Here is a 14,745-nt window from a genome sequence, read left to right as displayed (position 1 = left end):
TCATATTTCTTTGCTAAACATTGTAATAAAGTGAAAGGGTATCTATCTGTGTATCTGCTCCACTGATATGCTTCTTTTTTTACTTTGTAGCTTTTCATAGGTCCTAGGAAGGTTTACAACTATTTTTGGGGAGGTTACCTCAACCCTCCAAAGAGAAATCGCCCCTTGAAAAAGACCCCCCAACACAAGAAAAAATAGAATTAACTTAATGAAATTAATTCTTTTTAAATAAAAAATATTGTTGTTGAATTCAATGACCTCTCCCCATCTCAAGTGCTCCTAAAGGCCTCTAGGGGCGTAGCCACAAGTACTAAATAATTATATTCTGAATTGTTTCATACAGACGAATGGATGTACAGACCGACACTGATTGTAGAGTATCTGTGTTATGTAGCCTTTTAATAAAGTAACAGGATATACTTTCTACATGTGTCTGTGTGTTGTGTACCAAGGGATCTCACTAACCACTGAACCGATATGGTTCTCCTTTACATGGTAGCTTTTCATAGAACCTGGTAAAGTTTATAAATATTTTGGGGGAGAGTACCACCACCCTCCAAAGAGAAATCGCCACTTAAAAAAGACCCCCAACACAAGAAAAAATAGAATGAACTTAATGAAATTAATTCTTTTTAAATCTAAAATAAAAAATATTGTTGTAGAATTCAATGACCTCTCCCCATCCCAAGTGCCCCTAAAGGCCTCTAGGGGCGTAGCCACTAGTACCAAATAATTATATTCTGAATTGTTTTATACAGACGAATAGACGTACAGACAGACACTGATTGTAGAGTATCTGTGTTATGTATCCTTTTAATAAAGTAACAGGATCTAAATACATTCTACATACATGTGTCTGTGTGTACTAAGGGATCTCACTAACCATGGAACCGATATGGTTCTCCTTTACATTTTAGCTTCTCATAAGACCTGGTAAGGTTTATAACTATTTTGGGGGAGAGTACCACAACCGCTCTAGGAGAAATCACCCCTAGAAAATAATAAACCCCTCTCATTATTTTTAAAAAATTTTTCTTTAAAAACTGTAATTGAAAAAAGGGGGTTTGACTCCCCCCAAACCCAAGGGTCCCTGGATGCCTCTAGGGGCGAAGCCACTGCTAGTATAGTGTTCCATACTATAAAGTAGTAAGGTTTTTGTCTGAAGCTAAAGATTATAGAAATTTCGGGTCTGAATTGGTTTTACTTATCAGGAAAGCTTTATAAATATCTTGGGATGGTTTTATGCTATTTTTCTGACATTCCCTACCCACCCTAGAGGTTAGGGGCGAAGCAACTAATAGATTATACAGTAAAAGCCTAAGATGATTAGTCCGATATGGTACATAATAGACGCATGGGAAAAATGATTAGTCCGAATGTGTCGGAAACGACGCAAAAAAAAAACTTCTTTGGTATGCCACAAATCTAAAAATACAAATGTCTTACAATCCCTTAAGGAAGCTGTGTTTAAAATTTCAAGTGATTCTGACGACAGGGGGGAAGTTCAGCACTAATGGGTTAATATATTCTTTAGTTCAGAGTAGAGTTATAGATATACAGAGACAGATGTACAGATAGATAGATAAATTGATATAGATAGAATATACTACAGATACAATATACGAATGTAGTATAATAATATTATGTAACTAACCAATAGTATTTCTATGGTTCACATGAGCTCCATGATCTAGGTAGATACAGAGGTAGATATCTAGACTAAAGATAGATAGATAAATTATACTAAGATACACTATGTAGTAAAATGATATTATGTAACTAACCATTATTAGCTTTATGATTCACATTGGCTCCATTTTGTAGAAGTAGGATGGCTGTTTCTGTGTTTCCATTCCATGCTGCATTATAAAGACTTGTCCTACCTAGATATAAATATATTAGATACTTTATATATTCTTTAGCTCAGAGTACAGTTATAGATATACAGAAAGAGGTGTACATAGATAGATAGAGAGATAGAATATACTAAAGATACATTATATAATTATAGTATAATAATATTATGTAACTAACCCCACTTATCTTTATTGTTGACATTGGCTCTATGTTCTAGAAGTATTTTGACTACTTCTGTGTTTCCTTTCTCTGCTGCATTCATAAGACTTGTTTTTCCTAGGTATAAATATATTAGATACTTAATATATTCTTTAGTTCAGAGTACAGTTATAGATATACAGAGACAGATGTACAGATAGATAGATAAATTGATATAGATAGAATATACTACAGATACAATATACGAATGTAGCATAATAATATTATGTAACTAACCGATAGTATTTCTATGGTTCACATGAGCTCCATGATTTAGGTAGATACAGAGGTAGATATCTAGACTAAAGATAGATAGATAAAATATACTAAGATACACTATGTAGTAAAATTATATTATGTAACTAACCATCATTAGCTTTATGATTCACATTGGCTCCATTTTGTAGAAGTAGTCTGACTGTTTCTGTCTTTCCATACCCTGCTGCCTTCATAAGACTTGTCCATCCTAGATATAAATATATTAGTTACATTTTATTAGTTCAGAGTAGAGTTATACCTTGGATATACAGAGAGAGGTGTACAGAGGTAGATATTTAGAATAAAGATATATAGATAGATAGAATATACTAAAGATACACTATATAGCAAAATAATATTATGTAACTAACCAAAATTATTTTTATGGTTGACATGAGCTCCATGACCTAGAAGTATCCTGACTGTTTCTGTCTTTCCTTTCTCTGCTGCATACATAAGACTGGTCCCTCCTAGATATAAATATTTTAGATACATTATATTTTTTAGTTCAGAGTACACACACCCCACCAGAAGGCTTGTTAGGTTAGTAAAAACAACCTGTGAAAACAGTTTACAAAGGATGTACTGGGACCTTATGGTGAGTTCAGAACATGCTTTCGTCTAAATTGAATTAGCACCTTCCCAGAGTAGAAAATTTTAAAATTACTTTTGGTTGTCAAATTTTACTTTTATTTTTAGAGTACCTTCACCTAACCTTCTTTATTGTCTTATTTTGTCTTTAATATTCATCATGCAAATTCATTCACATTAAAGTTGAATTTACAGATGTTGGAGCTTTCTAAAGAGGTCAAAAAGGTGAAACATAAAATTAAATATTTTAGAGAAGTATCTTCTTAACCCTTACAGATCAGGGGGGGGGGGGGTCATCTTGACCCCCCCCCCCTCCTCTAGTTTTTTCAATGTCATTTTTTTTGTAGGTAAGATAGAGAGTTGTGACTTCTTGACTTTTTAAGTTTAGTAATTATATGTCGGCAAGAGTTGATTTTATTAGGATATCTGGTCTGTGTCGGTCGTGGTGTCTGGTCACACCCCACCCGAAGACATGTTAGGTAAGAAAAAACCCCCCGCAGAAACGGTTTACACAGGATGTACTGGGACCTCATGGTGGTTTCAGAACATGCTTTCCCTAAATTGAGTTAGTAGCTTCCCATAGTAGAAAATTTTAAGATTACTTTTGGTGATCAAATTTTTACTTTTATTTTTAGACTACCTTCACCTAACCTGCTTTATTGTCTTATTTTGCCTTTCATTTTTATCATGCAAATTCGCTCACATTACAGTTGAAATGACAGATATTGGAGCTTTCTAAAAAGGTCTCTAACATTTTACTAGCTCTAATACTTTTTGATATATCTTATTTCAAAGTTTTGTTGTAAAATCTTCTTTTACACAGCAAAAAGTTGAAATATAATATTAGTTATTTTAGAGAAAATAGAGAAAAAGTATCTTCATCTAAATCTCTCTAATATTGCTCCAAATTGACCAAATTGGACAGTTAAGGTGCCTAAAACTATCTACATTCAATGGAAAATCCAAATACATACTTTTTAAGACTATATAAGCCAACAGGAGCATACTGAAGTGATTTTAAATAATGCTAAAGGAAAAAATATTTCCTGTTTTCTTTAAATAAATTGAAATATAATCGACTTTAGCAAGGATTTTAAGGTAAGTTATGGTGTATAAAGTTGTCACTTTGTAATTAGAAAGCCAATAAAACACAATCATCTGATATTTTGAACAAATAGAAACATATCGTAAGAAAAATAGACATAATCATAGAAAATAAACCAAAAATTGGTTAGAATTTTAAGCATTTCCAAGCAGTTTACAAATGTAATCTACTAATTCTAGTAATTTTTTCTAAGAATAGTTTATTGGCTTTTTAAATTTCTTATAACTTATGAAACAAAATTTTTTTTATGACACCTTAACTAAGAAAACATAGTAATAAAAAGACTTTCATAAATGATCTCATATATAATAAAAGACACAATTTATTCTTAGGCCACATTTTTTTTTGTTAATATACACTATTAGGTACTTTAAACTAGTATTGTGATTTGTAAAATCATAAATCATAATTAATTAGGAGTTTCTATTAACTTAAAACACCTTTTACATTATTAAAAATGACTTAAAAGTGATTTATAATTAAAATTAAATTATATTTGTTTTTTTGATATTACATTTTAGCGTTCTCCGGTTGACTTATAAAGTCTCAAAAAGTGTGGATTTGGATTGTCCATTGAATGTAGATAGTTTTAGGCACCTTAACTGTCCAATTTGGTCAATTTGGAGCAATATTAGAGAAATTTAAATGAAGATACTTGTAATTTACTCTAAAATAACTAATTTTATATTTCAACATTTTGCTGTGTAAAAGATGATTTTCAGCAATACTTTGAAATAAGATATCTCAAAAAGTATTAGAGCTAGAAAAATGTTAGAGACCTTTTTAGAAAGCTCCAATATCTGTCATTTCAACTGTAATGTGAACGAATTTGCATGATAAAAATGAAAGGCAAAATAAGACAATAAAGCAGGTTAGGTAAAGGTAGTCTAGAACTAAAAGTAAAATTTGATCACCAAAAGTAATTTTAAAATTTTCTACTATGGGAAGCTACTAACTCAATTTAGGGAAAGCATGTTCTGAAACCACCATGAGGTCCCAGTACATCCTGTGTAAACCGTTTTGGCGGGGGGTTTTTTGTAACATAACACGCCTTCGGGTGAGGTGTGTGGTCAAAGTCGGTTGGGTAGCACCAAAATTAAAAAAAAATCTAAATAAATCTTAATTTCTACATTATGACATTTGTGTATAAGGTAGAAACCTAAATTTTTTTTGGTAAATACTGAGATATCAATGACCTTATGAGAAAAGTGGTGTTATGAATGTTTGACCGCACCCTGACTGACTTTATGACTGATTTTTGTCCGGCTTTTACTACAGACATATATCTTAAATATCGTGGCTTCTATAACAGCTAGAGACCTATAAATTTTTTTGGTAAATCCTTGAGCAACAATAAACAGATAAAATGTTAATTGGCGCCGCCAACTGCCGTTTTACCGCCAAAACCGCCAAAAATGTCAGTTTCTGTTATTTGCCGTTTTTCGGCAATGATCAGAAAAAGTAATTTTTTGTAATGAAAAATAAAAGTCCGTCCTAAAATTTGGTCATCCTAGCTGCAAAATTGGCCACTCTACAACTGTTTTAAAATTTAGCGGCTGGTCGTTAAAAAGCGGCTAAGGAGCGGCCTGACTGCTATGACTAGAAAAAGCAATTTTCTCTAAAAATACACATGAACCACCAGAAAATTTTTTTACGTCTTTATCTGTAACAGAAGCCAAGAACAGAACCCCCCGATCTATTAAGGTGGGAATTAGGGCCCAATCTGTAAGGGTTAAAAATCTTTCTAATATTGCTTTAAATTGACCAAATTTGACAGTTAAGGTGCAGTCAATATTTTTTTTTCCTTGGAATTATATTGCAGCAACTTTATTAAAGATAGTTAAATAATAATTTATGTCACAGATATGTCAGAGTTTTATGTGGATATTTATTTTGTTTAAAGACATGCCATTTATGACAATATAGAAAAAGGTGTAATAAATAAAGCTCATTCTAAAGAACATAATTTTACTAGAGATGTTAAAAATGGTACCCACTTCTGAAATGTCTGGCACTGACACCAATAAACAGGCACAACTAATTACCATGATCTTGAGCTCCAGACAATGGGTTGTGCAATCAAAGGGTTGGTTATCTGTTTAAATGTTGCTTAACAAAATATCTCTATGCGCATTAGAGCATCGTATGTTATTAGAAGGGCTTCAATAGATAATCACAAGAAATTGAATAAGAATTCCACCCCAATAAGGTATATCACTTAATTTTCTTAACCTTAAAAATACAGACCCCCAAACTTTTTAAGTTAGACAATTTTTGAACAGGAGAAAAAATTCCAACAACAGTGGTCATGGTGCTGATCAAGGCGCCACAAATATTTGGAATAGATCCTGGTACATAATACAAAAATTATTCTATCTATCTATTTATCTGTTTGATGGCTATCTGGCTGATTTGCAATGCCGAATATCCGGTGTAGCCAATTTCCGGCATTAGAAATCAGCCAGATATCTGGTATCTGGCCAAAAAAATTTTCCGGCACAACACTACTTGGATAGAAAAATAGATTAAAGAATAGGAAGAAACTATAGAAATTGATAAAAAGAAAAGGTAAGTATGGACAGTTAAATAAAGGATAGATAGATAAAATAAACATACCAAGATTATCTTTCTTATCAATAAGAATTCCTCTATCCAGAAGAAGCTGTACTACAGAAGTATGACCATTCTGACTTGCCCAGTGGAGACTTGTTTTTCCTAAATATTTGAATATGTAACATGATTTCACATAATTACTCAAACCGATTGGTATCCTGTGGATTAAAAGTGGTTCTCGTCCATACAAAAAAACTGTGTCTAGCATCGTATTATATCCAGTTTTCTATGAATGTAAAAATTTACAATCATTAAAAGCTTGAAAGATTGAAAGCAGTTTTTTTACCCCGTGTCTGCGGTATCTTGGGGCTAAAAAATGGGTTTTAATCTTATAATTATACATTTTATATCCGTGGAAAGCTGTTTAAATACTATGCTATTTGCTGGATTATAATCAGTTCTCATCCATATTGAAAGATTATGTGTAGCATCCTAATACAGACAATTTTTCATGATTATAAAAAAATCATAAACTTAACCCTTAACGGTTGGGGGGGGGGGCATTGAACGCCCCCCCCATCCGGTTTTTTCTATCTCATTTTCTGTGTGTGAAAGATAAAGAGCCCAAACTGCTTGACTTTTTAAGTATGGGTATGACACATAACTGAGAGTTGAAATTTTTTGAATATCTCCATCCTGGCGGGCACAGGATGCCAGCAAACCTGGCAGGGTCATCCAGGTAAAGAGCAAAAATATTTTTTTGACTAAAACAAAGCATTTTATCATACCAAAATACTAAAAAATCCTCTAGTAGTACATCCTTATATGAAATACAGGTGTTTAAGTCACTTTCAGGTTCCAGGTATGATCCTGCAGGTCCTGATCCTCCAGGTCTCCAGAAATCTTTAAAAGGCTCCTGTGGCCGCAATTTTTGACTTAGAGACTTCAAATTTTAAACTTAAGCTTTTTTTACATGTCTACATAACGTATTAAAATTTCATAAAGATCTGCCGCTGTTTTCCCGCTGACTGCCGACTACTTGAAATTTTTAAGTAAAAAAAGACCTAAAAACAAAGGTTGTTAAATAAAAGGGTGAAGGAAGCGAAAATTTACTTAGACTTCTAAAAGGTCGGAAATTCATTATCAAACAGGGGACTTGCACAAAAAAATTTAGCCCTCTAGCTCTAATAGGAACTGAGATAATAAGGGGTGGCGTTGAACGCCCCCCCCTCACACCACCGCTGATGGCACACCACCGCTGCTTGATAAGGTTGGGGGTGTCTTGCTATATCCGATAAACCGATTTTCTGTTTTAAGCTTAACCGGGAAAGTAAATTATGAGGGTCACTTTACCACTCCCCATTCAATCACATGATCCTAGAGGCGTAGACGATAGTAATAAATAAACCACGATTTAATATCAAATAGGAGAACATAAAATGCAACAGTATGTATATCTGCGTGTCTGTACCGAAAGATCTTGCTAATCGCTAAACCATAGCTTTCCCTTACAATAAAGCTTCTTATAATTCCAGGAAGTATGGGGGGATAGGGAGCTAAACCCACAAAGAAGCTTCACTGAAAAGAAGTCCTATCGGTTCAGATATTAAGGTATTAACAAACAGACTGACAGACACTTATCCTGTTACTTTATCTTATTTTCTATTATCGGCTGATCACTGAATGTTTAACTTTGAATTCGATAGGATAGAAAAGAGAAAAAAATGGAGAACTAAATCGGTTCACAAGCATTCAAAATCTTAAGCTACAGACAAAAATACTTTACAACTTTACATAATAGGCTGTATGTATACCTGGATAGCTATTCTGTGAGGGACCAGGACGAGATGGATATCTAGCTGGAGGACCTCCAGGTACTTGATAACCTCCGGGCGGGCCAGGAGGATACTAAACATAAAAGAATTAGCTTTCATTAAAATTGACTTTTGTGTACAGCAATCAAAAGAAGAAATAATTTTTTTTTAAATCTGTAGGTATCCGAAGAAAAAAGGATTCACTTTCATTTAAACAGAAAAACTCATTCTACAAAATTGGCAGATACACATCAAATTATTACATAAAACCATTGGAAATTATTTTCTCGTATTCATTCAAATCCAGTTGATAAGAACTGGTTCTCATCCAAAGGAAAAAACTATGTCTAGCATCGTATTATATCCAGATTTCTACGAATAGAAAAATGTACAATTATAAGATTAAAGCCAGTTTTTTTAGCCCGTTCCCTCGGCACCTTGGGGCTATAAAACTGGTTTTAATCTTATAATTGTACATTCTATATCTGCGGAAAGCTGTTTATAATACGATGCGAGAAATAACTATTCTAACACTTTCAAACGAATTTTAAAGTAAAACATGGATGACAGCATATTAAAATCAAAAGAACAGATTTATTGGAGAATAAAAAACAAAACATTATTTTCTGTATGATGAAAGACCTACCGGCGGTCAAAGTAAATTACACACTGGATGCTCAAAAACAATGAGAAAAAATTTTCTCGTATTCATTTAAATCCGGTGGATAGGAACCGGTTCTCATGAATACGAAAAAACTATGTCTAGCATCGTATTATATCCAGTTTTCCACGAATATAGAAATGTACAATCATAAGATTAAAACTAGTTTTTTTAGCCCCGTGGTGCCGAAGGCACCGGCTAATAAAACTAGTTTTAATCTTATAATTGTACATTCTATATCCGCGGAAAGCCGTTGATAATATGATACGAGAAATAACTATTATGATATTGTCATCTTAAATTTTTTTTAAATTGGACCAAAAACACTAAAGATATTGCCTTCAAATAATACCTAAGGGAGGGAGTGAACAATGGAATTTAAATTATACAGATACTTTGAGAAATTTTGTTGTTCTTAGATTTCTTAGTTCTAAACTAATTTTGTCCAAACATTTCAACAAACAATTTTAATTTGGTTTATCATCATTAATGATGTATACCATTTTATCATCCATTGTCTTAAGCCTTAAGATCCCTGACAAATATCAGCACAAATTTCTTTTGTTTGTCCATTGAATGTTTTCAAACTAATGTATCGGGGAGATCTCAAATGAATTACTTTAATCAGTACAAGCTCTTATAATTTTGTCTTATTTGTATTGTAGTAGGTTAAAACGCAATAAAATCAAAATTTAAAATCTACCTGTCCACTAGACAAGTACGGGGGTCCTCTAGGGGGCCCACTTGGACCTCCTGGTGGTCCACTACCTCCACCATAACCTAAAACAAAATGATTCAGTGTTTAACTGAGTACAATCGGCTGTAAAAGGGGGGGTTTTTAATGCAACTATCTCGTAATCAATGTATAAATGGCACTTAGAATTCGAATTTTGATCTAAAATTCTGCATGAGTAATCCTTGGTAGGTCTATTTTCCCTAAATCGAACAAAAAAGTTGAAAAAGTAACGGCTAACGGCTCAGTCATTTAGCCGTTTTTTGGCTATTTTTGGGACAAATCTGTCATAAATTACGTAGGAATCAACTTTTTGAAACATGTTTTTGCTTTAAATCATGTGAAATGATACAAAAACAACATTTTCAGATTTCTAGTACCTGCAACTACCGGCTAGAACCGTTTGAAAACATTTTGGAGCAGAAAATAGTATTATGTGGAGATAGGTGTCGTGATGATTTGCATTGAAAATAGCCCAAAAAATGGCTACACTGCTGAGCCGCCAGCTGTTAGCCGTTATTTTTCCAACTTTTTGTTCGATTTAGGGAAAATAGACCTACCAAGGATTACTCATGCAAAATTTCAGATCGAAATTCGAATTCTAAGTGCCATTTATACATTGATTACGAGATGGTTGCATTAAAAACCCCAGCCCAGTCCTTCATTTTATATTTGCAGAAAGCTGTCTATAACAGGATGCAATGAATAACTATTATATTTCGTTATGAAGCACCAGTAGTTACTAATTTATAAATGTTATGGTTGAGATAGATTTATAACTGTTAAAAGTATTATATTATTGATAAAAATATATATTATAAGTTTCAATTTTAAGATTGCTATCGAACATTCTTTTTTGAAGAAAAACTATTCTTTATATTAGGCCAAGTGAGAAATATGGCAGATTTCTTTTTTTGGGTATAGTCCCTTTTGTGGCAACGCACCTTAAGGGGCGATTCTTCGTACTTTTCACAGTTGCTTTTCTCCTATTTCTAGGGCTCTAACCCTGTGGGGCTAATTGCCTAACCAAATGGGGCAATCACCTAACCCAATATAACCTAACCTAACCTAAAATAAAATATAAAAAGCCATTTCAAAAATACACAAATCGCACTTTAAAGGAACTTTCCCTTATTTTTATACGATTTCACAATCTTCCCATTGAATAATAAGACAATAGGTTCCAGCCATTCACCAGATCTTAGTGCACAGAAAGAAGACAATAAGTATAGAGAATTGTAACAATTCATTTTTAAGCATTCTTGTATTTAATAATAGAGGTTGCACCTCTAGCATTTAGGTGAATACATAAAAAGGTTTAGAGAAAAAAACATCACAATTTAATTTGATAAAAAATTTGCCTAAAACCATCTTGGTGAAACATAAGTAAAGCTTCCCAAAAGTGGTGAACAAATTTGAAAAGCAAAAAAAATTTGACATAGTAGCATTTTTTTCTATGGGTTATTTTTCTTAACAGGGTAGTGGTAACCTTCCAAAAAAAAATGGATCTTGGACAAAGTAGCTTAGGACAAAGTAAGTTCAGGACAAAGTAGCTTCAGGACAAAGTAGCCTCCTAAGAAAAGTAGCCTCCACTGTTAATAAAGGTCATGGCCGCAGCGCTCGGCCCCCTGGCCTGCCTAGCCTCAGGCTTCGGCCCCCTAGCTTATAACCTAACCTAACCTAACCAAAAATTTGTAAAAAACATTATTAAAACTTGTAAAAACAATATTAAAAATTGTAAAAATCTATGAACCACTTTTTGCAAAATCCACGAAATTCTAAACCACCTATGTATTATAAGTTGATGATATTTTACTAAAATAAATGTTCTGAGGCTAACATAGGTTAGGTTAGGTGAGGTTTTAGGCTAGGGGGCCGAGAACCCGCAGCTAGGCAGGCCAGGGGGCCGAGCGCTGCGGCCATATTGGAGACTATTTTTCTTATGAAGCTACTTTTCTTAAGTAAATGTCCTGAAGCTACTTTGTCCTGAAGCTACTTTGTCCTGAAGCTTCTTTGTCCGAAGCTACTTTGTCCAAGATCCAAAAAAATAGTTATGAACCTTCCTGGACCTGTGAGAAACTTAACTGTAGAGGAGAACCATATTAGTTCATTAGTTAGCAAGATCCTCTGGTATAACACATAGACATACAGACAGACATATATCCTGTTACTTTAAATAAGAAAGTATGTTAAACCTCCGGGATCTGTAGCATTAACATCTGCTCCATACTGTAAGAAGAGCTTGATTAATTCATTTGTATTATTTACTTCAATTTCACAAATTATACTTGTCAGGTTCAAATCTTCAAAAACTAAAAAAGAACAAAAATTATTGAAAATGAAAGTTGCAGTAGATGATTTGGGTATTGTCCCTTTCGTGACAATGCCTCTTAAGGGGCGTTTCTTTGTATTTCCAAATTGCTTTTGAGAGGTACTGTACCTGATGATTAAAAACAAAACAAAAGAAAGTGAATATAGTAATTGATTATGGCTTTTTTATATTATGTTTTATATTTAGCTAACTCATATTGGATGAGCCCCTAAGATTTTTTTTTCAGTGTAAAAGATAGACTTTTTCAAATTGGTGATTATACATAACAGTGAGTTTTTTTATATATCTTTCTCCTGACAGGCACAGGATGCCAGCAAACCTAGCAGGTTCATCCAGATATAAAAATTATTATTGGACCCTCCCCCCTATTATCTCAGTTCTTATTAGAGCTAGAGGGCCAAAATTTTTTGTGCAAGTCCCCTGTTTGATAACACACCTCACCCGAAGGCGTGTTATGTTACAAAAAACCCCCCGCCAAAACGGTTTACACAGGATGTACTGGGACCTCATGGTGGTTTCAGAACATGCTTTCCCTAAATTGAGTTAGTAGCTTCCCATAGTAGAAAATTTTAAAATTACTTTTGGTGATCAAATTTTACTTTTAGTTCTAGACTACCTTTACCTAACCTGCTTTATTGTCTTATTTTGCCTTTCATTTTTATCATGCAAATTCGTTCACATTACAGTTGAAATGACAGATATTGGAGCTTTCTAAAAAGGTCTCTAACATTTTTCTAGCTCTAATACTTTTTGAGATATCTTATTTCAAAGTATTGCTGAAAATCATCTTTTACACAGCAAAATGTTGAAATATAAAATTAGTTATTTTAGAGTAAATTACAAGTATCTTCATTTAAATTTCTCTAATATTGCTCCAAATTGACCAAATTGGACAGTTAAGGTGCCTAAAACTATCTACATTCAATGGACAATCCAAATCCACACTTTTTGAGACTTTATAAGTCAACCGGAGAACGCTAAAATGTAATATCAAAAAAACAAATATAATTTAATTTTAATTATAAATCACTTTTAAGTCATTTTTAATAATGTAAAAGGTGTTTTAAGTTAATAGAAACTCCTAATTAATTATGATTTATGATTTTACAAATCACAATACTAGTTTAAAGTACCTAATAGTGTATATTAACAAAAAAAAATGTGGCCTAAGAATAAATTGTGTCTTTTATTATATATGAGATCATTTATGAAAGTCTTTTTATTACTATGTTTTCTTAGTTAAGGTGTCAAAAAAAAATTTTGTTTCATAAGTTATAAGAAATTTAAAAAGCCAATAAACTATTCTTAGAAAAAATTACTAGAATTAGTAGATTACATTTGTAAACTGCTTGGAAATGCTTAAAATTCTAACCAATTTTTGGTTTATTTTCTATGATTATGTCTATTTTTCTTACGATATGTTTCTATTTGTTCAAAATATCAGATGATTGTGTTTTATTGGCTTTCTAATTACAAAGTGACAACTTTATACACCATAACTTACCTTAAAATCCTTGCTAAAGTCGATTATATTTCAATTTATTTAAAGAAAACAGGAAATATTTTTTCCTTTAGCATTATTTAAAATCACTTCAGTATGCTCCTGTTGGCTTATATAGTCTTAAAAAGTATGTATTTGGATTTTCCATTGAATGTAGATAGTTTTAGGCACCTTAACTGTCCAATTTGGTCAATTTGGAGCAATATTAGAGAGATTTAGATGAAGATACTTTTTCTCTATTTTCTCTAAAATAACTAATATTATATTTCAACTTTTTGCTGTGTAAAAGAAGATTTTACAACAAAACTTTGAAATAAGATATATCAAAAAGTATTAGAGCTAGTAAAATGTTAGAGACCTTTTTAGAAAGCTCCAATATCTGTCATTTCAACTGTAATGTGAGCGAATTTGCATGATAAAAATGAAAGGCAAAATAAGACAATAAAGCAGGTTAGGTGAAGGTAGTCTAAAAATAAAAGTAAAAATTTGATCACCAAAAGTAATCTTAAAATTTTCTACTATGGGAAGCTACTAACTCAATTTAGGGAAAGCATGTTCTGAAACCACCATGAGGTCCCAGTACATCCTGTGTAAACCGTTTCTGCGGGGGGTTTTTTCTTACCTAACATGTCTTCGGGTGGGGTGTGATAATGAATTTTCGACCTTAAGTAAGTCAAAGTCAATTTTCGCATCCTCCACCCTTTTATTTAACAACCTTTGTTTTCAGGTCCTTTTTTACTTGAAAATTTCAAACGGCTGAAATTTTCTTATTTTTGAAGCTAGAAGAAAATTTCTTTTTGCAGAAAATGTTAATCTACAGTGTAGCTTTTTAAATTCTTTTAAGCAATAAAGGGCGAAGAAAGCAAAATATGACCTTGACTAACAGTAGAAAGGATGACAATATCCATAAGTAGCAAAGCACAAAAAATGATGGATGAGAATACGTACATATAGATTTAAAGTGTATTTATTAATATCAAGAATAGATTTCTTGGAGAAAATAAACACAAAACCTTGTTTTATTTTGTATAATGATGATGGTTAATGATGTTAATGATGGGGAAATATGTATAATACATAAAAATAGCCAAAAACCTGCTAAAGGCAGTCTGACCACCATGGTTGTTTTCTTAAAACGACAG

At 32.6% G+C, this 14,745-nt stretch overlaps 1 protein-coding gene across 1 annotated transcript in view; it reads right to left on the bottom strand.

Moving 5' to 3' along the window:
* The window catches only part of LOC145307421 (uncharacterized), a 47,999-nt gene that overhangs the window by 27,740 nt on the left and 5,514 nt on the right, over positions 1-14,745 (bottom strand). Inside the window, exons 5-12 of the mRNA XM_080149855.1 lie at positions 11,966-12,082; positions 9,741-9,817; positions 8,377-8,470; positions 6,626-6,724; positions 2,685-2,783; positions 2,423-2,521; positions 2,035-2,133; positions 1,785-1,883 (exon numbers count right to left, since the gene is read on the bottom strand). Coding sequence (XP_080005981.1) covers positions 1,785-1,883; positions 2,035-2,133; positions 2,423-2,521; positions 2,685-2,783; positions 6,626-6,724; positions 8,377-8,470; positions 9,741-9,817; positions 11,966-12,082 — 783 coding nt within the window. The remainder of the gene's footprint in view (positions 1-1,784; positions 1,884-2,034; positions 2,134-2,422; positions 2,522-2,684; positions 2,784-6,625; positions 6,725-8,376; positions 8,471-9,740; positions 9,818-11,965; positions 12,083-14,745) is intronic.

This window comes from Acartia tonsa, chromosome 15 (genome assembly GCF_053477335.1).
Source record: "Acartia tonsa isolate MP-2025a chromosome 15, ASM5347733v1, whole genome shotgun sequence".
Classification (NCBI taxonomy): Eukaryota; Metazoa; Arthropoda; class Copepoda; order Calanoida; family Acartiidae; genus Acartia; species Acartia tonsa.
This window is presented reverse-complemented; position numbering and strand designations above follow the sequence as displayed.